The following is a 25,869-nucleotide window of genomic DNA, read 5'->3' as shown; positions in this document are numbered from 1 at the left end:
CACTCGTTTAAGGCGGCTGAAGCTCATGCCTTGAGAATGAGGCTCCTTGTCCTTAATGGCTTGTGGCTGGGCCACATGAGAAGCGAGGGGCCACTTTCACCAGCCACCTTGGCTGGGCATCTGGGAAAGACACCTCTGGCAGGGCCTTCTCAGCTGGGATGACACTGGCTGGCTGGTGTGGCTTCGTGCCTAGCTTGGAATCTATGAAGGTCAGGGAAGCTGAATCTGGAATTTGCCATCCCCTAGTGCCACAAAGTGTCTTGAGCTCAGAGGTTCCCCCCTTTTTCTCCTCTGGGTGCTGACAAAGGAACTTGCTCTCACCAGGAGGGCAGTCAAGGCCTCTCCCAACCCTCCTCCCATGCCTCAGTCTGAGGAAATGATGCCAGGATAGCAGGGCTTCAGCAGCCCCACTCCTGGGCAGCCCGAGGGCTGGCACTTCTGGGATCCTCTGCCACCCAGGGTCTTGGAGACAAGTGTCCCTTCACATCCATCACCTGCAGCTGCTGGCTGGTGGAGAACGGGAAGCCCATGGCTCCTCAGACAACGTGACGGTGACAGCTTGGGAAGGAAGCCATCTTCACTTCCTGTAGGACTGGCTGCCTGTAGGAGAGAAGCCAGAGCTGCATGGCAGTGCCAAGTGGCTCCCGCACAGAACCCCTCTATCCCACACAATCCCTTCTTTCAATCTGCCCTTGTACAAACAGAATAATGTGAACTTTCCCCCCAGGTCCCGGCTCCATGGCCCTCCTAGGTCTTTCTTCCCAGGAAGCAGGCCACCTGGTCAGTTTGCTCAGTGTGCCTCTTGGCAACAGCCCACTGTTTACTGAGTCCATAGGACATATTGGATCCACCACACAGGGACTATGCACACCGGGCTTGGGCTATGCAATGTTATTGGGCATGGGGTATGGCCAACTATTAGCTACGGGGTGTTATAATTGTGATGATTATCGGCTGACGCTCCCCAACCCTGTGCATCCTGGAAACAGGGCAGGGTCAGAGAGGGCTGACAGCTTTCCTCCTGGCCAGGCTTTCCTATGGCCCCTTGGCACTGCCTCAGGGCCTGGGAGGAAGCAGCCTGACCCGAACCTTTCCCAGAGGGAATAGGGAGAGCCCATGATGGCTTAGCCATGGCCCATTACCTGGATAGAATGCCAGAGCCTGGTCAGGGAGAGGCGGTAACAGAAGTTTCTGTACCAGAACTGGCAAATACTGCTTGGCATTTTAAAAAAAAGATTTTATTTTATTTTTAAAAAGATTTTATTTTATTTATTATGTATACAGTGCTCCATCTACATGAACACCTTGCATGCCAGAAGAGGACATTAGATCACATTATAGATGGTAGTGAGCCACCATGTGGTTGCTGGGAATTGAACTCAGGACTTCTGGAAGAGCAGCTAGTGCTCTTAACCTCTGAGCCATCTCTTCAGCCCACTGCTTGGCATCTTTACTCTGTACTTTTGCTCTCCTTGTTAGTAAAGCCCTTTGGAAAGATCCACCAGCTGAGGTAGAGATCAGTCAACTGGCTTAAAGAGGGTGAGGAAGATGGAGGGAGACACTGGATTTGAGCAGACACCTCCCACCAAAAGGCAGATCTGAGTTCTAGACCAATCTCACACAGATTGGCCTTCACAAGGCCCCCAGATGTGGGAATCTTATTTCTTTTTTCTTTTTTGTTTTTTTGAGACAGGGTCTCTATGTAGCCTTAGTGGTTCTGGACTTGCTTTGTAGATCAGGCTGGCCTTGAACTCACAGCGATCCGCCTGCCTCTGCCTCCCCTTTTTGTTTTTTGTTTTGAGACAGGGTTTCTCTGTGTAGCTTTGGCTGTCCTGGACTCACTATGTAGGCCAGGCTGGCCTCAAATTCACAGAGATCCACCTGCCTCTGCCTCCGAGTGCTGGGATTAAAAGCATTCACCTCTACACCCGGCTGAGAACCTTATTTCTAAGGGGTGTGACCTTCAGGGTGCCACTCTGCCAGCTTATATACTAGCTGTTGTCCTAAGAACAATGAATAAACAGGGAAGGTTAGTAAAGGACAGGTCCCCGGGGCGAAGGAAGCCATTGGAAAGGTCCTGGTCCTGGAGAGAAGGGAAACATGCCTTCGCCATTTGCCTGGGCACAAACAGTTCATGGGCCCAAATACGGGAGCACAAGGCCCTTCCTGTGAGCATCCCCGCCTGGGGTAGGCTGCTTACTGTGCAGGACCCTCATGGAGGATGCTGTGGAAGCTGGGCGGCTGGCCTGTTGGGGACCACTGGAGGAGAACTGAGGGGCCAGAGACAATGTTTTCATCTTGAGTGGGTTCAGCTCCTCGGTCTCTGGAGTACTGGGTACTGGGGACTTGCCAGCAAAGGCTGATGTTAATTCCCTAGGAGAAAAAAAAAAAGTATAATCTAGCGTCTCAGCTTTTTGGTGAGGGGTGTTTTTTTTTTCAAGACAGGGTTCTCTGTGTAACATCTCTGGCAGGCCTAGAACTCTCTCTGTAGACTACGTGATCCGCCTGCTTCTGCCTCCTGAGTGCTAGGATTAAAGGCATGTGCCACCACGCCTGGCCACATCAGGTTCTTTTCTTTTCTTTCTTTCTTTTCTGTTTTTTCAAGACAGAGTTCTTTTGTATAGCCCTGGCTGTCCTGGACTCACTTTGTAGTCCAGGCTGGCCTTGAACTCACAGTGATCCACCTGCCTCTGCCTCCTGAGTGCTGGGATAAAAGGCATGTGCCACCATGCCTGGCTCACAGCAGGTTTTTAGATAGCATTATTATTATTTATTTACATGTACATGTGTGTGTTCATTTATGTACATGTGCCTGAGGTTAGGGATATCCTCTGGAGCTGGCGTTACAAGCAGTTGTAAGCTGCCTAATGTGGGTGCTGGGAACTGAACTCAGCCCTATGCATGCTCTTAACCACTGAGCCATCTCTCCAGCCCCTAGAGTCAAAAGTATTAGACAAAAAGTCAGGAATAGGAATTTTAAGTGGAGGGAAGCCACTATCAGTGTGAGCCCAGACAATGTGGCAGACATATTAGAGGTGAGGGGAGAACGCTGAGGAAGAAATAACACCTAAGGGAGTAACAGAATGGGGAAGGGGAACAGGGCCTGGGAGAACACTGACAATTTATTTGGTTTTTTGATATAGGGTCTCACTATGTCGTCTTGGCTGCCCTGGAACTTGTGATATGGACCAGGATGACCTGGAACTCACAGAGATCCTCCTGTCTCTACCTCTCCAGTGATGGGATTAAAAGTGTGCACTACCATGCCCTGCCAAAATTTTTACATTTATTTATTTATTTATTTGGGGGGAGAGAGCACACAACACAGAACACACGTGGGGGTCAGAGGACAAGAGGCAGGAGTCAGTTCTTCCCTTCTCCCATCCTGGGGCTAAAATGCAGGCCATGAGGCCGGGTGGCAAGTGTCTTTATCCATGTAGCCATCTTACCAGGCCACAGCTGGTGACAGTTTAGGTTGTACCTTCAGAGAGGCAGAACCCCAAAGGGGTCTGGACTACAGGCTCCTGAATCCAGGAGCCCATTATTGTAGGAGTGTTGTCAGAGGGTGTGTCAGGCCCTGGCACCCCTAACAAGCAAAGCTTGGTCAATTGTCCTTAGCAGAGCTATTAAAGGTACGAGCAACAGTGGAAAGCAAAGAAAGTAGATCCATCCAGTGCGGCCACAGTAGGAAGGGGAAACAAATAAAGAGGTCCAGCAGACACTCCAAGGCCTGAGCCTATCTACAGGGTCCTGGCATGGTCAGCTTTAAACAGAGGGCAAGAGGTTTATATAGCTAAGCAGTCCTGGTCAGGGAGTGGCCCTGTCCATCAGTGCTCATCACTGTCAGCTGCAGTCTGTCCTGCAAGGCAGCTGAAGGCCATCAGAATTGTCTGGAATCTCCTCTTGGGAGAAATGCTAATTTACTGGAGACCACTGGCTCAGTCTGGAAGGCACAGTGTCTTTTTTTTTTTTTTCTTTTCGAGACAGGGTTTCTTTGTGTAGCCTTGGCTGTCCTGGACTCACTTTGTAGAGTAGGCTGGCCTCGAACTCACAGCGATCCACCTGCCTCTGCTTCCCGAGTGCTGGGATTAAAGGCGTGCACCACCATGCCCAGCACGGCACAGTGTCTCTTAAAGTAGATAAATGTGAAAAATAAGGATCTCCCTGTCGGTGGCTGACAGCAGGAGCATAGCTGGTTATCTTAATTACTTTGCTTATTCTAAAGGGTTGGGAATGCATGGTAGGGCCACCTGGCAGGCAAGAGCAGTTATAACAAAGTGGCTGTAGTCAGCCAGGCTGGGTCCCAACGACACTGAGGACTGGAGTAGGCACCATGATCTAAGGAAGGCAGGCAGCCCCAGAAACAGGTAAAGGTGAGGAGATAGTTTTCCAGGGCAAAGGAGTACATGCTGCTGACACACTTGGAAGGGTGTGTCTTCTACTCAGAGTGCGGAGACTGACACAGTCAGGCTGACCAGCCTCTTACAGCGCAGCGACGTCTTCGTAGTATAAGGAAACTGCTTCTGGGGGGAGGGTGGCAGGGAAAGTCTTGCTGACACAGTGATGTCGAACCCTCAAACTGTCCTGTGACACAGGTGTTCCATCTTAGCAGATGTAGATCGAGGGTCCAAAGTTCAGGAGCCTTCCTGAGGTTGTCGGCATAGCAGGAAGTCAGGCAGTGACTCCAGGAGCTGACAATAGTCGCTCTCCAGCTGTCTTCCACCACTGGTGCTACTGACGTCACACCAGCACTTTGGGGTCTGGGTTTCACTGCCTTCCGGGAATGGGCTGGGCTGAGTGCTCCCTGTCTATCCTGTTTTGCAGTCACAAGAGGTGGCACACTGAACCCTGCTTTCTCACTCCGAGAGCCTGGCTCTTATTACTTACAAAAGCGTCCATTTTCCCATGTCTAAAGTAGTGAAGGCCCAGTAGCATCACTCAGTCTTGTTGCCATGAAATGAACTCACTCTGCCAGCTTACACGCAGCACATGAGCCGCAGGGGGATGCCTTAGTGTGTGAGGTGCGTACGGTTTGTGTATCCAGACGGGTCTGAGCTTGCTAAATAGGGGATCCTAAGCTAGGATAGAGATGGTGAGAGCGGCAGGATGCTTCCTTCTACCATCACCAATAGTAGTGAAGGATGTGCTCCCCGCTGAGGTGTGAAGCCCAGGACCATAGAAAACATGAGACACTCATCCTAGAGAGGCCCAGGGTCGGCTCTGCCCTTCTGTACTTGGTGGCCAAGCATGAACAGGTCCTCTGATACTTTGGAAGCTTTTATTTCTCCTTCTGTGAGATGTTTAAACAGGGTGGGGGTGGGGGTGAGGGTGGCTAGAGAGGTGGCCCAGCAGTTAAGAGTGCATCTTGTAGAGGACCTGGGTTCACTTCTTAGCACTCACGTCGGGCAGCTCATAACTCCCTGCCCCTCCAGCTCCACAGGGATCTGACATCTCTAGCTTTCTTGAGCATCTGAATGCCCACGCACACACCTATATACAGTTACACACACACACACACACAATTAACAATAATATAGCCAGGAGTGGTGGCACATGCCTTTATCTTAGCACTCAGAAGACAGAAGCAAGCAAGTCCTTATGCATTTGAAGTCAGCCTGGTCTACATATCCAGTTCCAGGCAGGCCAAGGCTACATAACGAGATCCTGTCTTTAAAAACAAAAAACAAGTAACACACACCTTTAATCTCAGGACTCGGGAGGCAGAGGCAAATGGAGCACTGTGAGTTAGAGGCCAGCCTGGTCTACAAAGCAAGTCCAGGACAGCCAAAGCGACACAGAGAAACCCTGTCTCAAAAAACAAAACAAGGGGCTAGAGAGATGGCTCAGTGGTTAAGAGCACTGCCTGCTCTTCCAAAGGACCAGGGTTCAATTCCCAGCACCCACATGGCAGCTCACAACTGTCTGTAACTCCCAAGATATAATACCCTCACACCAACACACACAAATTCAAAACAAAACAAAACAAAACAAAAGTGTGTGCCCACACCGGCTCTGAATTTTAAAAATACAAACAAACAAACAAACAAACAACAACAACAAAAAACAGCTGGGCAGTAGTGGCACACATCTTTAATCCCAGCACTTGGGAGGCAGAGGTAGGCAGATCTCTGTGAGTTTGAGGCCAGCCTGGCCTACAGAGAGAGTCCAGGACAGCCAAGGCTACACAGAGAAACCCTGTCTTGAAAAACAAACAAACAAACAAACAAACAAACACAAAAACAAAACCCCAAAGACAAAAACAAAAAATGTTTAGGGGCTGGAGAGATGACTCAGTGGTTAAGAGCATTGTCTGCTCTTCCAAAGGACCCGGGTTCAATTCCCAGCAAACACATGGCAGCTCACAATTGTCTGTAACTCCGGTTACTCTGATACCTTCATACTAATGCACACAAAATGAAATTAAATAAATTATTTAAAAATTTTGTTTGGTTTGGTTTTTTTGAGACAGGATTTCTCTGTGTCACTTGGCAGTGCTGTACTCACTTTGTAGACCAGGCTGGCCTCGAACTCACAGCGATCCACCAGCCTCCTGAGTACTATGGTTAGTGGCCTACTACACCTGGCAAAGTTTTTTAAAAAAATCAAGGTTCCACGCAGTCTCAGTGTAAGTACCCCATTAATAAGGGTATGCTTTTGGGAGTTTCTTAGGAAAATGCTGTGGCCTTAATTTTTTTTTTAAGTTTATATTTACCTGTATAACTGTCTGTCTGTCTGCCTACATCTCTTGAGACAGTCTTGTCTACCTGTCTACTTACTTATGTATCTAGGCATAGTGTCTCATGAAGTCCAGGCTAGCCTCTAACTTGCTATATGTAGTTGAGGATGATGAACTTCTAATCCTCCTGCCTCCGCTTCCTGAGGGCTGGGAGTCCTAGTGTATATCTCCATGGCCAGTTGATGTGGTGAACTCAAGGCTCTATGCATGCTAGGCAGGCCCTCTACTAAATAAAACTACCACTGTAGCCTGCGTCGTCAACTTTGTAGTTGTTTTGTTTATTTGAGTCAAGGTCTGACTAGGTAGCCCTGGCTAGCCCAGAACTGGATTTATAGACCAAGCAGGCCTTGAATTCACAGAGATTGGTCAGCCTCTGTTCTCCTCCTGCAGTGCTGGGATTAAAGGAGTGTACCACCACATACAGACTGGTTCACATTAATACATTATCATTTTATTTTGGCGTCTTGTCACTGGTACAGCATTTAATTTTTAAATTGTGGTAAAATCCACATACATTTCCAGTGTGTCAACCATCTAAAGGTGTAGCTCTCTCCCATTTAGAGAAGGAATGCCTACGAAGCAGTCAAAATTACCCATGTCAATAACACCGAAACAAATGAAAATTACCCTTGTGAGCAGCAGCAATTCCTGGCAATGGCAGAGGCGGGGCTAGCATTGGATTTCTGGATGTGTCCTTAACCAAGTCCAGAGGCAGAGAGGTCAGGCAGCCAGTCTGGAGCAAGTCCTCCATGGCCACTGAGGCTGGTCAGTATTGGTGCTGTGGCTGAGCCTATGAGCTCATGCAAGTGGGATTTGGGTTTCCCCAGTGAACTGGGATTAAAGCAGATTCCCCCACTGAATCAAGTAGGAATGTATCTGCTGGGATTTAGCTGACTAATAAATTGGTTGGAAGCCTGAATAAGGGATACTCTTCCCCCAGTAAGAAGTATCTCTGCCAGCAGGAGGCCTTTGGACTCCAGCAGTCCCTCCCTGAATCCTCTGCAGTCCCCACTGTGGTCTGAACCTGTCAAGCCTCCTAATCACAGGAGCCCACAACTTAAATCCCTTTCTAGATTCTCACACTGCTGTCCTTGGAAGAATCTTGACTCACAGCACATGACCCTGCCAAGGTCATGGAGAGAACCCTCACACAGGTGCTCCTTCTGGCTGGCTCTTCCCTCTAGACTAGGATTGTAGTCCTGCCGAGAGCACCAGGGAGCCAGCCCTTGACTTGGCAGGACTGATCCCCCTGGAGAGCCTGTGTTGGCAAGGAGTTGTCATCAGCTTCTGCAGGGGTGATGGGAAGGGCACTGGCAAAGGCAGAGCAGCCTCTGGACCCCCATGCCCCAGGATGGTGAGCTAGCTGCCCGGAGCCAGAGCCAGAGCCAGAGCCAGAGCCAGAGGCAAGCAATGGCCCTGGGTGGATGGGGAACAGCCAGGTTAGGGTGAGGAGAATGGGAGGGCAAAAGGGAAGTCCAGCAGGGCACTCACCCATGACCTTCAGAAAGTCGTTTGCTGCAGGAACACAGCAGTTTTGACGTGTGTGTTCATTGGGAGGTGCCCCAAAGATCGGCAAGGATTTATTAGGGTGTCAGCTTATCAATGGGAGCATTGTGCTGGCGGGGAAGAGCAACACAAGACACCAGAGAGCTGGCATCTTTACTTGTGTTTGGAATGCTGCTGACTCACCCCAGCAGCTGAGCACCCCAGCAGCTAAGCACTCCAGCAGCTGAGCACCCCAGCAGCTGAGCACCCCAGCAGCTGAGCACCCCAGCAGCTGACTCACCCCAGCAGCTGAGCACCCCAGCAGCTGAGCATCCCAGCAGCTGAGCACCCCAGCAGCTGAGCACCCCAGCAGCTGAGCAACCCAGCAGCTGAGCACCCCAGCAGCTGAGCACCCCAGCAGCTGAGCACCCCAGCAGCTGAGCACTCCAGCAGCTGAGCACTCCAGCAGCTGACTCACCCCAGCAGCTGAGCACCCCAGCAGCTGAGCATCCCAGCAGCTGAGCATCCCAGCAGCTGAGCACTCCAGCAGCTGAGCACCCCAGCAGCTGAGCACTCCAGCAGAGGATCCCATGTCCTTTCCTAATGCAGGAAGGCATGAAAAAGGTGCTTAGGGGCTGCTCTGCGCTTCTGGCTCACTAGGTTTGGAACTGGTTCTTGTTTGCCGCTACAGACACCTCGTCCTGAATAATGAAACATAGACGGTGGTGGAGATAGGTGGGTAAGGGGAGAGAAGAAAATTTACTTGGTGAAGGCAGATGTCTAATGTACACCAACAGTTCACACATGTGCACACCAATACTGGCCCTCCTGTCCTGCTTTCCATGCCCTCTGATTCTAAAGTGACATTTTTAGCTGGATGTACTAAATACTATACAGTATCTTGAGCTGCCACATGCTCTGGAGGGGACACATGAGAGAAGAAGAAGAAAAAAACCATACACATAAACTCTTCTCATATTTAAAAAGCTGCAGGACAGAATGAGTCTCTTTTATCTGAAATGCTTGTAGCTGGAAGTATGTTGGGTTGAATTTTAAAACATTTTGGAACATACATGGCTATAATGAAATATCTTCGGGACAGGGTCCAAGGCTTTGTTGTTGTTGTTTGTTTCTTTTGCATTTTTGGTTTTTTCAAGACAGGGTTTCACTGTGTAGCCTTGGCTGTCTTGGACTTGCTTTGTAGACCAGGCTGGCCCCGAATTCACAGCACTCCACCTGCCTCTGCCTCTCAGACTGCTGGAATTAAAGGTGTGCACCACCGCACCTGGCTCCAAGTCTTTTTTTTGGGGGGGGGGGGGGGTTCTAGACAGGGTCTCTCTGTGTAGCCTTGGCTGTCCCAGACTTGCTTTGTATACCAGGCTGCCTCTGTCTCCCGAGTGCAGGATTAAAGGCATGCGCCACCACTGCCTGGCCCCAAGTCATTTTTTAATGGTATGGTCTCCCTCTATAGATCAGGCTGACCCTGAACTCACAGATCCAGCTGCCTCTGCTTCCTGAGCGCTTGGATCAAAGGTGTGCATCACTATGCCTGGCCACGTAGGATCCAAGTATCTCCCTCCCTTCTCTACGTGTATGTGTGAGGGCCTGCATGCATGTGTGTGTACCATGTGTGTTCCTGGTCTCAGAGGCCATCATACTCCCTGAAGCTGGGGTTACAGACTGTAGTGAGCGGCTTGAGGTAAGTGCTGGCAACTAAAGCCAGGTCCTCTGTTAGAGCAGTGCAAATTTCCCAGAAAGAAGCTGCACCTTTTCCTGAACTTTCTACAAAGCTCATTGACTGCTTAGAGTGTCAGTGACTATGGAGAGGTTGAGTGACGCATGTCTAATAGTTCCTCTTGGCCTCTTTAGCCCTCGAAGTAGTTATTCCTTGCCCAACTCCACATCTACTCTGACATTCTAGACAAATGGCTATCACTTTTTGGAATGTGTGACAAAACTCTAGTTCCCACCCACCACCAGACTGAGTCATCAGAAAGCATCTGAAGCCAACAGTAGAGGTTTCCCTTTCTCCACAGCTGCCTCCTCCTCTATGTTTCCACCAAGGTATTTGAAAGGTGCCTTGGTTTAGGACTTTCTTTGTTCTGTTACTATAAAAATCACGTTCAGACTGTTACCAGGTTGGAATAGTGAATATAGGGTGATCCAAGTCTGAGTTTCTGGGCCATGGCCACTCCTATTTAGTTGTCTAATAAACTCTATTCCCTTTGAGGTGAGCACTGTGTTTTAGTGTTTTGGTATCTTAATTGCTGAGTCATCTCCACAGTCCCAGGACCACATCTTATTGCAAAAATTCATTTATGCTGCCGGGCATGGTGACACACACCTTGAACCCCAGCACTAGAGAGGCAGAAACAGGCAGTTTTCTATGAGTTCAAGGCCAGCCTGGTCTTCATAGTGAGTTTTAGGCTAGTTAGGGCTACATAGTGAGACCCTATCTAAAAAAACAAAAACAAAAACAAAAATCATTTATGCTTCATGTGTGCATTATATGACTATACATAATATAACCTGAAAGTAATTGCATAGTTTCAAAAAACAAGCTCTTGCCAGGCCTGGTGGCACACTCCTAGAGCTCAACACTTCTGGGAGGCTGGGACAGGGAGACTTCTGAGAGCTTGAGTCCAGCCTGGGCTATACAGTGAGCCACAGCCTCAAAACAAAGAACTAGACAAACAACAACCACCACCACCAAACAAACAAACAAACCAAGCCCAAATTACTGATCACAGCGATGTAGTTCAAGCTGTGTGTGTGTGTGTGTGTGTGTGTGTGTGTGTGTGTGTGTGTGTGTGCGTGTGTGTTGTATCTATCTATTCATGAATGCATGCAGGTGCATGCCTGCTGGGGGGCCAGTGGGTCCCTGTTCTATCCCACCGTCTTCATGGCCTGGACACAGGGTTCTCTCTGAACCTGGAGCTCACAGTGTTTGGCTATGCTGGCTGGCTCGCAGGCCCCAGCAATCCTGTCTTCTCCTCCTTGTCATATAAAGTGGAAACCAACCAAGGAAGCTACCTGCTACCAACTTCATGCCTCACGGGGCAAGCACACACACAGAAGGATGCACAGACACACATACAGTCCCTGCCCCGACTCATTCTGTCCTGCAGCTCTTTGAATATGAGAAGAGTTTATGTGTATGGCTTTTTCTTCCCTCATGTGTCTCCTCCAGGCAATGTGGCAGCTCAAGATACTGCATAGTATTTACTACATCCAGTGAAAAATGCCTCTGTAGAATCAGAGGCCATGGAAAACAGGCGAGGAGGGCCAGTATTGGTGTGCACATGTGTGAACTCTCGGTGCGCATTAGACATCTGCCTTCACCCGGGAAGTAAGCTCTACTTACTATAAAGCCAGTGTTCAAAAGTTTCAAATTCTGGATTTCAGACTGGGTGTGGCCATCCAGGAAGCAGCCAGTGTTTAATCCAAGGACCAGGCAAGCCCCTGTAGTTGGGCCTGAGTGCTAACTGGGGCAATACCTTGGCCCAAATGCATTTATCTATTTTGTGGGCATGTGTGTAGGCGTGAACACATGGTGGCCTGTGTGTGGAGGAAAATGACAATGTGTGGCAGTCAGTTCACTCCTTCTACCATGTGGGTCTTGGGATCAAACTCAGATCGTTAGGCTTGGTAGCAGGGGCTTATAAATCATGGATTCATTTTACTGACTCTATTTTGTTCTTGAAGTTTGGGACAGCATCTTGCTATGTAGCCCAGGCTGGCCTTGAGCTTACAGCTCAATAAATGTATTTTTAAAGTCTGGTCATCAGTGTTTCCCCAGTGATTTAGTGCTTTATGATTTAGTGATTTGAAAGAGCTGGTAGAAAGAAGAAGACGGGGCTGGTGAGATGGCTAAGGCAGGAACCAATTCTCCAGAGTCGCCCCTTGACTTTCATACATGTACCGTGGCAAACGTCCCAACTGCACATATGCAAACTAATTATGAATTTTTTAAAAAAGAAAAGAGAAAGCCAGGCACAGTGGTGCCTGCCTGTAATCCCAGCACTCAGCACTCAGCACTCGGGAGGCAGAGGCGGAAGCAGAGGCAGGCGGATCACTGTGTGTCCAAGGCCAGCTTTGTCTACAAAGTGAGTCCAGGACAGCCAAGGCTACACAGAGAAACTCTGTCTCAAAAACCAAACCAAAACAAAACGCCCCCCCCAAAAGGGCTAGAGAGATGGTTAAGAATGCTGAATGCTCTCCCAGAGGTCCTGAGTTCGATTCCCAGCAACCATATTGTGGCTCACAACCATCTACAATGTGATCTGATGCCCTCTTCTGGGAATGCAGGCAGAGCAATGTATACATAATAATAAATAAACCTTAAAAAAAAAAAAAAAAAAAAAAAAGGAAAGTTGTTCCATGGAAAAGGAAGAGAGGACAGTGAGGTTTGAACTTTATTTCTGGTTCTCCCAAAAGCAATTTGATAGCAAGCCTAGGTCTTGGAAGGTAAAAGGAGCCCGTGTGGCAACTGCCCAAATGCCCCAGAGCTGGGCCAATGGAGCAGCACTGGCATTCAGTGTATGCAGGGCTGTGGCTGCCCAGACACTCCACTCTTCTGGGATGAGGTACTGTCTCCACTCTTCTGGGATGAGGTACTGTCCCCACCCCAAAGATGGAGACAAATGCTCTCTTCAAAGCTATGCAGACAGCTGGGTGTAGTGGCACACGGCCTTAATCCCAGCACTCAGGAGGCAGAAGCAGGCGGATCTCTATGAGTTTGAGACCAGGCTGGTTTACAAAGTGAGTCTAGCACAGCCAGGGCTACACAGAGAAACCCTGTCTCAAAAAAAAAAAAAAAAAAATGCTATGCAGATAGCCATGCTTTCCCCTTGTCTCATACGTACTCATCAAATATGCCTTCTGCTAGCCAGGCATCAGAACACAGCAGCAGCCGCCCACCTGTGCTACCTCTGAGGATGGTGGGTATCAGCTGTGGCCGTTTGACAGCACAGCTGGTCCCTTGGCTGTGGGAGGGGAGTGCTGCTGTCAGGGTGTGGCCTGTCTTTGTGGTCAGGTGGGAGGGAAGGGTGCTTGGCTGAGGTCAGCCCAGCAAACAAGAGGCTGGGAGTAGGCAAATATTGTTCCCTGAATGGCCAGTGGGAGGAGGGGGAGATGGGACCCTGTTCACTTCCCTCTTTCCACCCTACTCTTCCTCACAGGAACCCCCACACTTAGAAAGAAAGAGCTCTGTTCTGTGAATGGCACGAAAATGAGGGCAACTCCAAGGGGTATCTGTGCCCAGTAGGAGCTTGGCGGGCCAGCTGGGTGTAGTGGGGGGTATTTCCAGGAGAGCTTTGTGGAGGTGCCCTGCCAGTGTGAGAATGGCTATTTGGGGCGGGGGGGGGGGGGAGGGAAAGGCTGTCTTGAGTGGTGAGCTTCGGAAATGAGCTCAGCATTTACAGGAAGAAAGAGGCCTCAGCACAGGAAAGGCAGATTTGGCGCAGCTGAACAGCAGGAGAGGACCTATGTGGTGTGAAAAGAAGTAAGCAAAGGGAAGAGACTGTGCTTTAGACCCCCACCCCACCCTCGGGTTCCTTAATTTTGATCCCTGGCCTCACTGTAGGAGACCCAGAACCAAGGAGCCCCTGAGCTAGTGGGCACGCTCCCCTTTCCTAGCTCTGAGAGAGAGAGAGCAGGAGGGCCATGGCAGACTCGTCAGAGGTAGAGCTGTGCACTGCAGACACCATGGAGAGGGGCTTCTGTTGACTCTAGACACTACTGTGAGATGGGGGTTCTGCAGACCCCTCTGTGGTGCTCACTGAAGGTGTGGGTGGAAGCATCTCCCGGTCTATTAGGAAGATGGGCCACGGAAGGCCCATAAGGCTCCTGCCTCGTCCCTCCAATGTAGTCTGACAGTGCATGCTCACTCAGCACACTCTAGCTCTACTTCAGTGCTGAGGTGGAACCCTCCCTCTTGCAGTTGCTCTGCCTACAGGGCATATGTGCTCAGGAGGACTGGAGAGCCAGGAGATGGATAAGACAGGTCCCTCCCTGAGGTTTCCTCAAGTCTGAAGGGGCTGTGAGAGCTCAGAGAGGCATGTTTGGATTGCGCAAGACAGTAACAATCCTTTGAGGACCTGTCTGTCCATCTGGCAGTAGTTGGTCCTCCCCGAGTCCTGTGCATGGAAGCTACGCCTCCACTTATTAATGTTATTATTCTCTCCGCCTCTCTCCCTCCACCGCTCCTTCTGGAAAAGCACAGAGCCTGCTGCCACAGATGACTCATCCTCTGAACACTCCAGCAGCTTTCCTTCCCTTCCTTTCTTCCTTCCTTCCTTCCCCCACCTCTTCCCTCACCTCTCCGTTTTCGTGGCCAAGTCTTTTTATGCTGCTTAGGCTGGCTTCAAACGCCTGATCTGCCTGCCTCTGCTTCCTGAGTGTGAGGATTATAGGTGTGCACCCTCAGGTGTGGCTTCTTTCTAGACAGGGTTTCTCTGTGTAGCCTTGGCTGTCCTGGACTCATTTTGTAGACCAGGCTGGCCTCAAACTCCCAAGGATCCACCTGCTTCTGCCTCCCAGAGTGTTGGGATTACAGGTGTGTGCCACTGTGCCCAGCAGTGGCTTCTTAGCAATTCTTGGTTTTTTTTTTTCTTTCTTTCTCTTTTCCTTTTTTTTTTTTTTTTTGGCTTTTCGAGACAGAGTTTCTCTGTCTTGGCTGTTCTGGACCTGCTTTTGTAGACCAGGCTGGCCTTGAACTTGAATGCACAGAGAGAGATCCGCCTGCCTCTGCTTCCCCAGTGCTGGAATTAAAGACATGCGCCAGAGCTGGGCGTGGTGGCGCACGCCTTTAATCCCAGTACCCAGGAGGCAGAGGCAGGCGGATCGCTGTGAGTTCGAGGCCAGCCTGGTCTACAAAGGGAGTCCAGGATGGCCAAGGCTACACAGAGAAACCCTGTCTCAAAAAACCAAAAAAAAAAAAAAAAAAAAAAAAAAAAAAGGCATGCGCCACCACACCTGGCCTTCTTAGCAATTCTTAAACTATGTCCTTAGTCCCAGGAGGATCTCTGCAGGTTTAAGTGATATCCAGGCTAGCCAAGGCTACATAGTGAGACCCCCCCCCCCCCCCCCCCGCCCAAAACCAAACCAAACTAAAACCAATAGAATGAACATCTTCGTTTGGTCTGACAACAATGGCTCTCAGGCAGCAGGTCCCTACTATGCCTGGGCTTTGACACACTGATGCCCACTGGGTATATTTACCATGTTTTGGGCCCCAGAGAAGCCACTTTCACTTCTGTTGGGGCACAGGAGCGCCCAACTCTAAGATACTGTATACTGTTCAGGTAGTGGTGACGCACACCTTTAATCCTAGCACTCAGGAAGCAGAAGTAGGCAGATCTCTGTAAGTTCGAGACCAGCCTGGTCTAGAGTGAGTTCCAGGACATCCAGGGCTCTATAGAAAAACCATGTCTCTTGGGAAAAAAAAAAAAAAGATACTGTATATCCAGCCTTTAGGGGCTGACCCCAGGCACCTGATGCCTAAGTGGGTTACCAGGACTCATGACATCCTACCTGGTGCTGTGTCCACTGCTTGGGTCCTGGGTCACCTCCCTTGGCCAACTGGGGACTGCTGTGGGAATCAGGCGAGGCTCTTGATGTCCAGCTGGTAACCACTCTCTTGGCTTGTGATCCGTAACTGCTGAGGAGAAGAGAGACCCAGTACATACCTGCCCCAGGCTGCCCAATCACGGAAGGTGCGACCTGAGGCTGGTGCACGCCGGCTCCTAGCCTGTTCTTCATGGATGTGGGCTTATTGGCCTGCAGCTCAGGATCTTGCGGGCAAGGGTCATAAAACGGGAGTTGCTGCCCCCTTCCTATGTAGCCTTCTGTCTCCTCTCTGCCTCTGGGGAAGCCTACAGTCATGGAACTGTCTCCCTGGCCTCCTGGCCATACCTTTGTGCTTCGAGTTGCTAAATCTGGCAGCATTGTATGTATAGAAATTGAGCTGGGGATTTATCCTGGCTGAGGAGACACCATCAGGCTGAGCCCTCAGCGTGCTCACAGGCTAGCAAGTAGTCATAGCCACGTTCTTTCAGGCTGCCAGGACACGTGAACGTGCTGAGCTTCTGTGGAGGCCTGGAGCCAGGCCCAGGCTGTCTCTGGTCAGTCACTGTCAGGATGGCACTATGACAGCATCTAGGCTTGCTGATGCCTTGATCCAGCTTCATTCTAGTCTCCACATAGAAAACACCTCTGTCGCCTGGTGTGGTGGCGCACACCTATAATCGCAGCACCTGGGAGGCAGAGGCAGGCGGATTGTTGTGAGTCCAGTACAGCCAGGGCTACACTGAGAAACCCTGTCTCAAGGTGGGGAGAGGAAAGAAAGAAAGAAAGAAAGAAAGAAAGAAAGAAAGAAGAAAAAAAAAGAAAAAAGAAAGAAAGAAAGAAAGAAAAAGAAAGAAGAAAGAAGAAAGAACCTTTTTCCCATCCCTGAGGGGTGACTAGCCAATCTTTTTCTTTTTCTTTTTTCCCCCTAAGACAGGGTTCTCTGTGTGGCCCTGGCTGCCCTGGAACTTGTTCTGTAGACCAGGGTAGCCTACAGAGATCCACCTGCTTCTCCCTCCCAGAGCTGGGAGTGCTGGGATTAAAGGCATATGTCACCACCTAGTTAATCTTTTCATCTTTAAATTTTCTCTTCTTCACTCTATATTAAATATAAAGGAACCTGCCCTGCATTTTCCTTCAAATTCAGAGCAAGAGACTTTTTATTGACCCAATCAAGAAATCCATTGCTGGTATAGAATCTAAACGGTCTCTAGTCTATCTAGGCCTAGAATTTTCGGCTTCTAACTCCCTTCTCTGAGGGACCATGGCTGGGCTTGTTTGTGCTGATGAGTGTGCTTGAATGGGGACCAGGGAGACAAAGGCTTGGCATACCGAGTAGGATCTGAGTGGATGCACACTCCAGCAGTGCTGGCCTTGCACGAGAATACCTCCACTCAGAGCTTTCCAAGGCTACCACGCTTTCCATACCACCAGGGCAGGAAAGACCTCCCGGCCCCAGGCTTCCTGGAGTCAGGGTACAGGGACAGCGCAGTGCCAGCGGGAGAGAGGAGCAATAGCGTGCTCTCTGGAGCCCCTGCTCAGGCTTTCCTTCTGTCCTTCCTGTGCTAGTTGGTCTCTGTTGTTTATTTTTTATAGGTACATGTGTGTGCCTGCATGTGTATGCTGTATACCATGTGTGTCCAGACCCCTTCAGAGGTCAAAGGACATCTGATCCCCTGGAACTGGTGTTTACAGGGGTTGGTAAGCCAGCAAGTGGGTACTGAGAATCCAAGCCATCTAAGCCAGTTCAGTTTTTTGTTTTTCTTTTGAGACAGGGTCTCACAGGCCTAGCACTCACTATGTAGATCAGGCTAACCTTGAACTCAGGGAGATCTGCTTGCCTTTGCCTCTCAGGGCTGATATTAAAGGTGTGCAGCACCACCACATCAAGCTGGTGGCTAGTATTGTGTTTTGTTTTTCCAGACAGGGTTTTTCTGTGCAGCTGAGATCAAAGGCGTGTATCACCACTGCCTTAGTTTGCCTTGGTTAGTTTGAAGTACCAACTTGACAGTCTACAACCACTTGGGAAGGGAGTCCCAGTGTAGCTCTGTCTAGATCAGGTAGGCCTGTAATAGGAAGACTCTCCCACTGTGGGCAGAATCATCCCCTGGGTGGGGTATGCTGGACTGTAGTAAGAGTGCAGAAAACAAGCTGAACACTGGCACACATGCATACTGATGGCTCTCTGCTTTTGTGTGTATAGGTGTGATATGACTGGCTGCTTCCAGTTCCTGCTGCCTTGACTTCCCTACAATGACAGTGGCCAAATATGCCGCTTTCCCCTTAGGCTGTTTTTGCCAAGGTATTTTTTTGCAGGAATTCCCATCACATGCTGCACTGTGGACTCTGGGGTTCCAGGTAAGTAAAATGGGCCTGTGGACAGAGCCCAGATCTGGGAGAAAAGGCATCATGAGTGCACACTGGCAGCTTCTGGGACAGATGGACTGGTGTGCCTCCTCTGTGGCAAGTCCATTTCAGACAGTGCTGGGCACCTGAAACCCACATCTACTCACCTGTGGGATTTTTTTTCTCCAGTAAGACCTTAGGATGTAGCCATCGCTGGGCCTGATACTCGCTTGTGTTGTAGACCAGTTTGGCCCTGGTCATCCTACTCCTGGCTCTGAGTACTGGGAACACAAGGATATGCAACCACACTGAGCCTAAACAGTGTACAGCTGACATTCAAGTTATGTCTTGGCGGCTGGGGAAAAACTCTCTCAGGCCAATTAGTGTCCAGTGGGGAGAAATGAAACAGAAGACAGGATGGGCCAGGGAGAGCTTGACCCACCACTCCCTCAGGCTCAGGCTGATGAGAGCTACAAGGCATGGGGCTGGAGGCTGACAGGTTAGTTGGGGGGGCCAGAGGCCGACAGGTTAGTTAGGGTTAGTGTACTGTGGCTGTGGATGGGCCAGGTTGAGAGATGGTAGAGGAAAGGCGAAGAAACAGCACAAATGCAAACCAAGGCCTCAAGGACACAGCCGAGGTCTGGCCAGCAGGTGATGAGGGAGACACGGCTGAGGTTTACTGTAACTAGGCCTCCATGGAAGTGGGAACCAGTGGGGAGCCGGGGATCCAGGCTGACTGAGTGAGCAGGGACAGGGGAAGGGGCTGCCACTTGGAATACCGTCCCAGCGCTTGGAGCAGGATAGCAGATCTGCCCCAATTCTAGGGCCAGGACCCAGTATGCAGCTGCTGCCACAGTAGGCAGAGGCCCTGGGACCTTCTCCTAACTATCAAGGCAGAGAGCCCAATGGGCAACCACTGAATTCACAGAAGAAACTGGAATTTGCTAAGGATGAAACTGACTCATATTCACGTGTATTCTCTCTCTTCTTCCCCTCTCTCTCCTCCTGTCTCACCTTCCTGGACAGGGTCTGTGTGATCAGGTTGGCTTGGAACTTACAGTTCTCCTGCCTTGGCCTACGGGGTGTTCAGGGATGATGTGCCTGTGTCACTACATCCATGGCTGTTCTAGATTAGTAAATATCTATATTGAGTGTGGCAACTGTCACCAATGCCACCTAGCCATTTCCATGTACAAAAGGCTCAAGTACTCCCAACTCCAACAGCAGGATGAGTCTACCCAAGGGACAGGACCAGGTGCTGGGGGTGTGGCTCAGTGGTACAGCATGTGCCTGACATGTATGAGGAACACAAACAAAGAGACCCCCATCCTTGGATCCACAGAACCAGTAGGCATCACTGGATGGTTGCGCTAATTGCTCATGGCATACATAATAAATAAGACTTACAACTGCATACACAGGCCAGATACTCAAAGACCAATGACTTGGCAAAAGCTCTGAAGCTGCTATAACCAAACAGACCCTTGAGTGCCCCTGAGTCTCAGGGACCTTCCTTGGGTCCAGTGACTAGCTGGTTCCATAGAATCTGGGCATGGAAGCCTTGACCTCAACCAACTGTGAGCTGATGTTTCTCTTCCGGAGATCTGATTTTACTCTGTAGCTTTTCCTGTTTGAATGGAGATTGTGACTATTATTTTTATTTTAATTATTCTTGCTTTCTATAATTCTTCAAAGGAAAAGGCTTTAGAGAAAAAATTACAAAAATTTATAGATTGGACCGAGGAAAATGCTAGGGTATCAGAGACAAAGCAAAATAAAAAATATGAAATTTGCCTTTTGTGAGTGGGGGCAAAGCAGGACAGAACGCCATGAAGGCGTCGGGCACAGTGTTTGAGAAATCACCACTTTGTGCAAAGAACTTCGGCATCTGGCTGCACTACGACTCCCACAGTAGCACACACAACATGTACCGAGAGTACCGGGACCTAACCACTGCTGGCGCCATCACCCATTGTTACCATGACATGGGTGCCCGGCACCGTGCCTGTGCACACTCCATCCAGATCATGAAGGTGGAAGAGACTGCAGCTGGCAGGTGCTGCCGGCCAGCGGGCAAGCAGTTCCATGACTCCAAGATCAAGTTCCCGCTGCCCCACCATGTGTTGCAACCCAGCACAAGCAGCGCTTCACCACCAAGAGGCCCAACACCTTCTTCTAGACCCAGAGACACACTGAATAAAATGCTAGCGTGCCAAAAAAAAAAAAAAAAAAAAAAAAAAAAAGAAACAAACCTTAGAAGAGAAGTTGGAAAGACTTTTAACTAAGAATAACAACACTGATAACAATTGAGATGTTATATGAATAAATTAATAAAATATATTTAAAAAAGAATAATAATACTGAGAGAGAAGCAGAAGAAAAAAGGCTAAAACATACAACACAACTTTGTAACAAGACTCAGGAGGTTCATTATTTGTTAAAACACCAAAAATGATTTTTCCAGCCTTGATAAGGGAACTACCAGGGGATGAAGAAAATTCACAAGGTTATCAGGGTTTTGATTGGCAACCTATAGATACATAAGATTTAAAAGGGTTTAAGGAGGCAATAGCAGGTATGGTTTACACTCACCATATGTCAAACATGGGCCACATGGAATTCCATAATTCCAAAAGATTGGAGATATTTGATGACTGCCATCTTAGAGCTGAGTCCCCAATTACAATGGCTGGCATGGTGGAAAGATGAGGCCTCAATTATGGAGCAACAAAATAGGACTAGAGGCGTTGATATTGTCAAGGATCAGTTACTAGGTGAAGACCCATATTCTGAATTAAGAGTACAGGTTACCCTTGATTATGCTGTCTTAGAACAATGCCGAAGAATAGTCATGAATGCTTGGGACAAGACTGAACAACAGGGACAAACAGAATCATGTACAAAAATATCCTAAGGTTCAAATGAATCTTTCACTGACTTTTTACAGAGATTAACTAAAGCTCCGAATAGAACCATAGCAGACCCCAACACTAGGGAAATTCTACTTTCATCTCTAGCTTTTGAGAATGCTAATGCTAAATTCAAAAAGGCTATTAGACCCTAGAGGGCAAAATCTGCAGCTCTTCATGAATGGATTAAAATTACTACAAATATAGAAATAAATACTCATGATTCCGTAATAGTTGGACAAAAAAACTACAGAAGACATTAAAACACAAAATTTTCACTGTTGTGGCTGTGAAAATTCAAATCATTTCCTAGAGGATGATGAACAAACTATTTCTATAAATAAATTATTCCATAATGGAAATTCAGGGAAAAGAGTTCCTATAATATAGAAAAGGTATGGAAGGAATGGTCATATGGCCATGGATGTAAGTCATCCAAAGATATTTATGGAAATTCCTTAATTTTGGGAACTGATGAAGGGGCTCAAGGCCCAACAAAAGCCAACATGAGCCATTTGTTTCCTACTCGCCAAGGTCTGGTAAGACAAATAGGGCTACTGAAGACTTAGAAAACCCATTTAATGGAGATAAAAATGCTTCAAGGGATAAAATGAGATGTGATGAAAATACCAAAACCAAATATTTTGGCAAATTACTATAAATGAACAGAGGCCAAAGTTAAAATTATACTTAGATGGCACTGAGATTGAGGGTTTACTGGATACTGAGGTAGATGTGACAATAATTTCCCTAGATTCCTGGCATCCAGTTTGGGCACTTCAAAAGGTATCTACACAGTTCTTAGGGATTGGAACATTGTCTCAAGTAAGACAGTGTAAGATGGCTTAAATGTACAGAGAAATAGGAAAATTAAGGCCACACATGGCTGATATAGACATAAACTTATGGGGAAGAGACCTGTTACAACAATGGAAAACCCAAAGTAACATCCCTCCAATTTTGGAGACAAGCCACAAAACAGGTGATACTCCTGACAAAAAAATTATTAAGCTGGGCATGGTGGCGCACACCTTTAATCCCAGCACTCGGGATGCAGAGGCAGGCGGATCACTGTGAGTTCAAGGCCAGCCTGGTCTACAAAGTGAGTCCAGGACAGCCAAGGCTACACAGAGAAACTTTGTCTCAAAAACCAAAACTAAAAATAAAAAATTAAAATTAAAAAGGGTTATCAAAGACAGCAACAGACTGTCCAGGCTGTTTATAAACAAGATACAGCAGGGGCCAACTTTTCTACTTTATACTGGGGAACCACTGCTAAGGAAACACCTACAGCCTTGCCACTAAAGTGGTTGACTGACCAACCTATTAGGGTTGAACAATGGTCTATGTCTAAAGAAAAATTACAGGCACTAGAACAACTAGTCCAATAACAGCTGGAGGCTCAACATATAGAGGAATCCAACAGTCCTTGGAATTCTCCTGTATTTCTTATTAAAAAGAAATCTGGAAAATGGAGGATGTTAATAGATCTCAGAGCAATTAATAAAATTATTCAGCCAATGGAAACTTTACAATCTGGAATCCCATTGCCTTCCTTGTTACCTAAGAAATGGCCTACTATAGTGATTGATCTAAAAGATTGCCTTTTCACTATTCCTTTACATGAACATGATAGAGAGAGGTTTGCTTTCTCAGTACCTACTTTTTAAAAAAAAATATTTATTTATCTGTTTATTACATACACAGTGTTCTGCCTCCATATACACCTGCACACCAGAAGAGGGCACCAGATCTCATTATAGGTGGTCATGAGCCACCATGTGGTTGCTGGGAATTGAACTCAGGACCTTTGGAAGAACAGACAGTGCTCTTAACCGCCAAGCCATCTCTCCAGCCCCCTTAGTACCTATTTTTAATAGAAGCTGTCCAATAAAGAGATATCATTGGAAGGCTTTACCATAAGGAATGTTAAACAGTCCTACTTTGTGTCAATATTTTGTGCAACAGCCATTGGAAATAATTTGTAAGAAATTTCCTAAATCCATAATTTACCATTATACGGATGATATCTTATTGGCTGATTCTGATTCGAGTATATTAGGAAAGAGTTATGATGAAGTAAATAAAACCTCGCCCTTTTGGGGGATTACAGATTGCCCCCGGAAAAAATACAAAGAGGGGATTCTGTTGATTATCTAGGATACAAAATAGGCCCACAGGAAATTAGACCACAGGAAGGTCAAATCAGGAGAGACCAATTTAGAACTCTTAATGGTTTTCAAAAATTGCTGGGAGATATTAACTGGCTGTGGCCTACAATTGGCTTAACTACCCAAGAGCTAGATAATTTATTTTAAACCTTGCACGGTGATAAGGACTTATATAGCTCAAGAAAATTATCAGCTGAAGCTAAAAAGGAAGTAGCTCTGGTAAAAAGGAAATTACCAGATTCATATATAGACTGCCTTGATCCAGAGAAGGCCTGTACTTTGGTTATTTTGCCTTCTACTCATTCTCCCACAGGAATTCGTTGTTTTGTTTTGTTTTTTGAGACAGGGTTTCTCTGTGTAGCCTTGGCTGTCTTGGACTTATTTTGTAGATCAGTCTGGCCTTGAACTTACAGTGCCTCTGCCTCCCGAGTGCTGGGATTAAAGGCGTGCACCACCACACCTGGCTCTCCCACAAGAATTCTTATGCAGAGGGAAGATTGTATCTTAGAATGGATATTTTCACCACACAAACAAAGTAAAAAATTAAAAGCCTACATAGAAAAGGTTTCTGAATTAATTATAAAGGGAAAAATGAGACTTTGCCAGTTAGCTGGAATAGAATCAGCTGAGATTGTGGTACCCTTTACTAATGCTGAGATTGCCTCATTATGGGCAGACAATGAACACTGGCAGAGGGCTTGCAGTGATTTTTTTTTTGGGAGAAATTAACAATAGAAACCCCAAAGGCAAGTGATTTCAATTCATAAAAAGAACTAATTGGATTCTTCCTCGTATAGTAAAGAGGATTCCAATTTCCAGTGCTCCTACACTTTACACCGAGGCCAATAGTCAAAAAGTGCAGGTTATAAGTCAGGAAATATAAGTAAAGTAGTTTAGAGTCCTTATCATACAGGTCAAAAACCAGAATTGTATGCAATTCTGTTGGTGTTATCAGAGTTTCAAGAATCTCTCAATATAGTAACTGACTCTCAGTATGCTGAAAGAGTTGTTTTGAATATAGAAACTGCTGACCTAATTCAGGATGATTCTGAATTAACTTCACTATTTATTCAATTACAACAAGTGATCAGAAACAGAAATCATCCATTGTTTATAACTCATATAAGATCTCACATGGGCCTACCAGGCCCTCTAGCACGAGGTAATGATGAAATTGATCAACTATTGATAGGAAGTGTGTTAGAAGCTTCAGAGTTTCATAAAACACACCATGTTACTAGGAATTTTCTATCACTTGGCAACAAGCCAAGGAAATTGTGAGAAAATGTCCAAGTTGTTCTTTATATAACCAAATTCCATTACCTGCAGGAAGTAACCCTAAAGGTAGTCTAAGAAATGGTATTTGGCAAATGGACGTATTTCATTTTACAGAGTTTGGTAAACTGAAGCATGTGCGCCATAGTACAGGCACATATTCAGGATCTCAGTGGGCAATGGCTTCAAGCTCTGAAAAGGCTGATTCTGTTCTTACACATGTATTAGAAGTCATGGTGATTAGGGGTATACCTAACACATTGAGACTAACAGTGCTCCATCATATGTCTCTAGTAAGAGAAAACATTTTTTAACGTATTATAACATAAAACATATTACAGGTATCGATTTGTCCTGTGGGACGAGACACATCATTTGTCTCACTCTCCCTAGCCCCCAGGCAAGAAGGTATACTACATAATCCTACAGGACAAGCAGTCATTGAAAGATCCAATCGTACTTTAAAAGAAATGCTTGTCAAACAAAGAGGGGTGTCAAAGACATCCAGAGATAGAGTGCATAATGCATTATTGACTTTGAATTTCTTGAATGCTAATGGACAAAAAATAATAGCTGCAGAGAGACATTGGATTTTAGAAAAATCTGCTGAGTTAGATCAGCCTGTCTATTTCAAGGACATCTTCACCTCAGAATGGAGAACAGGAAATGTGTTGCGATGGGGTAAAGGTTTTGCATATGTTCATACAGGAAAGGAGAAATTATGGGTTCATTGAAACTGATAAAAATAGTTAATGACAGAGGGACACCCCCTGAAAATCTGGCATACACTCCTAATATTAACATAATGGAGAAAAAGACAGGCTGATCTCTGTGAGTTCTAAGCATGACCCCTGCTGATAAAGCACTTGCAGAGACAGCCTAGGATTTAAACTGCAAAAATTTTCCTTAAACTACGTAAGTTCCTTTTTCTTAACAATAGATTATATGTCCTTACTGATCTAAAGGATGGATACACAGCTGGATCAGACCCAGCAGGATGCATCCTCCAGCACGCTGAGATGCTGACATCCTGCGTTCCTCATGTTCCAGCCACGAGTGCTTCGGTTGCTGTTTGTCATCAGAATAGCACATCTCCCAGGACAGCTTTGAAGAAAGCTCCTGATTCCAATTGGTCCAGCATTTCAGATTGCCCCACACAGGACTTTCTTTAAGCCTGAATTTCTCAATATTTAGAGACTGGACCACAAATGCTTTCTCTAGCTTGTTTAACCATTTTCCCATTTTCATTTGGGCCGCTACATAGGTATTATTTATCCCAAATCAGCCGGAAGAAGCCTTAAAAAGAGAAAGGCATCCCATTTCCCTTAAGGTGGGGTCGGGTAAGGTTTTGAGCTATGGATGTTTATTTCCATTGGGAGTT

The 25,869-nt window shown here is 47.3% G+C and overlaps 1 protein-coding gene and 1 pseudogene across 1 annotated transcript in view; one reads left to right on the top strand and one right to left on the bottom strand.

Moving 5' to 3' along the window:
* Window positions 1-312: 312 nt before the first annotated feature.
* Window positions 313-25,869, bottom strand: part of Armc9 (armadillo repeat containing 9) — a 140,644-nt gene continuing 115,087 nt past the window's right edge. Inside the window, exons 23-25 of the mRNA XM_051154240.1 lie at window positions 15,755-15,881; window positions 2,201-2,373; window positions 313-600 (exon numbers count right to left, since the gene is read on the bottom strand). Coding sequence (XP_051010197.1) covers window positions 578-600; window positions 2,201-2,373; window positions 15,755-15,881 — 323 coding nt within the window. The 3' untranslated portion in view covers window positions 313-577. The remainder of the gene's footprint in view (window positions 601-2,200; window positions 2,374-15,754; window positions 15,882-25,869) is intronic.
* Window positions 17,138-20,312, top strand: LOC127196653 (60S ribosomal protein L18a-like; annotated as a pseudogene).

Source organism: Acomys russatus, chromosome 12 (assembly GCF_903995435.1).
Source record: "Acomys russatus chromosome 12, mAcoRus1.1, whole genome shotgun sequence".
NCBI classification, from domain to species: domain Eukaryota; kingdom Metazoa; phylum Chordata; class Mammalia; order Rodentia; family Muridae; genus Acomys; species Acomys russatus.
This window is presented reverse-complemented; position numbering and strand designations above follow the sequence as displayed.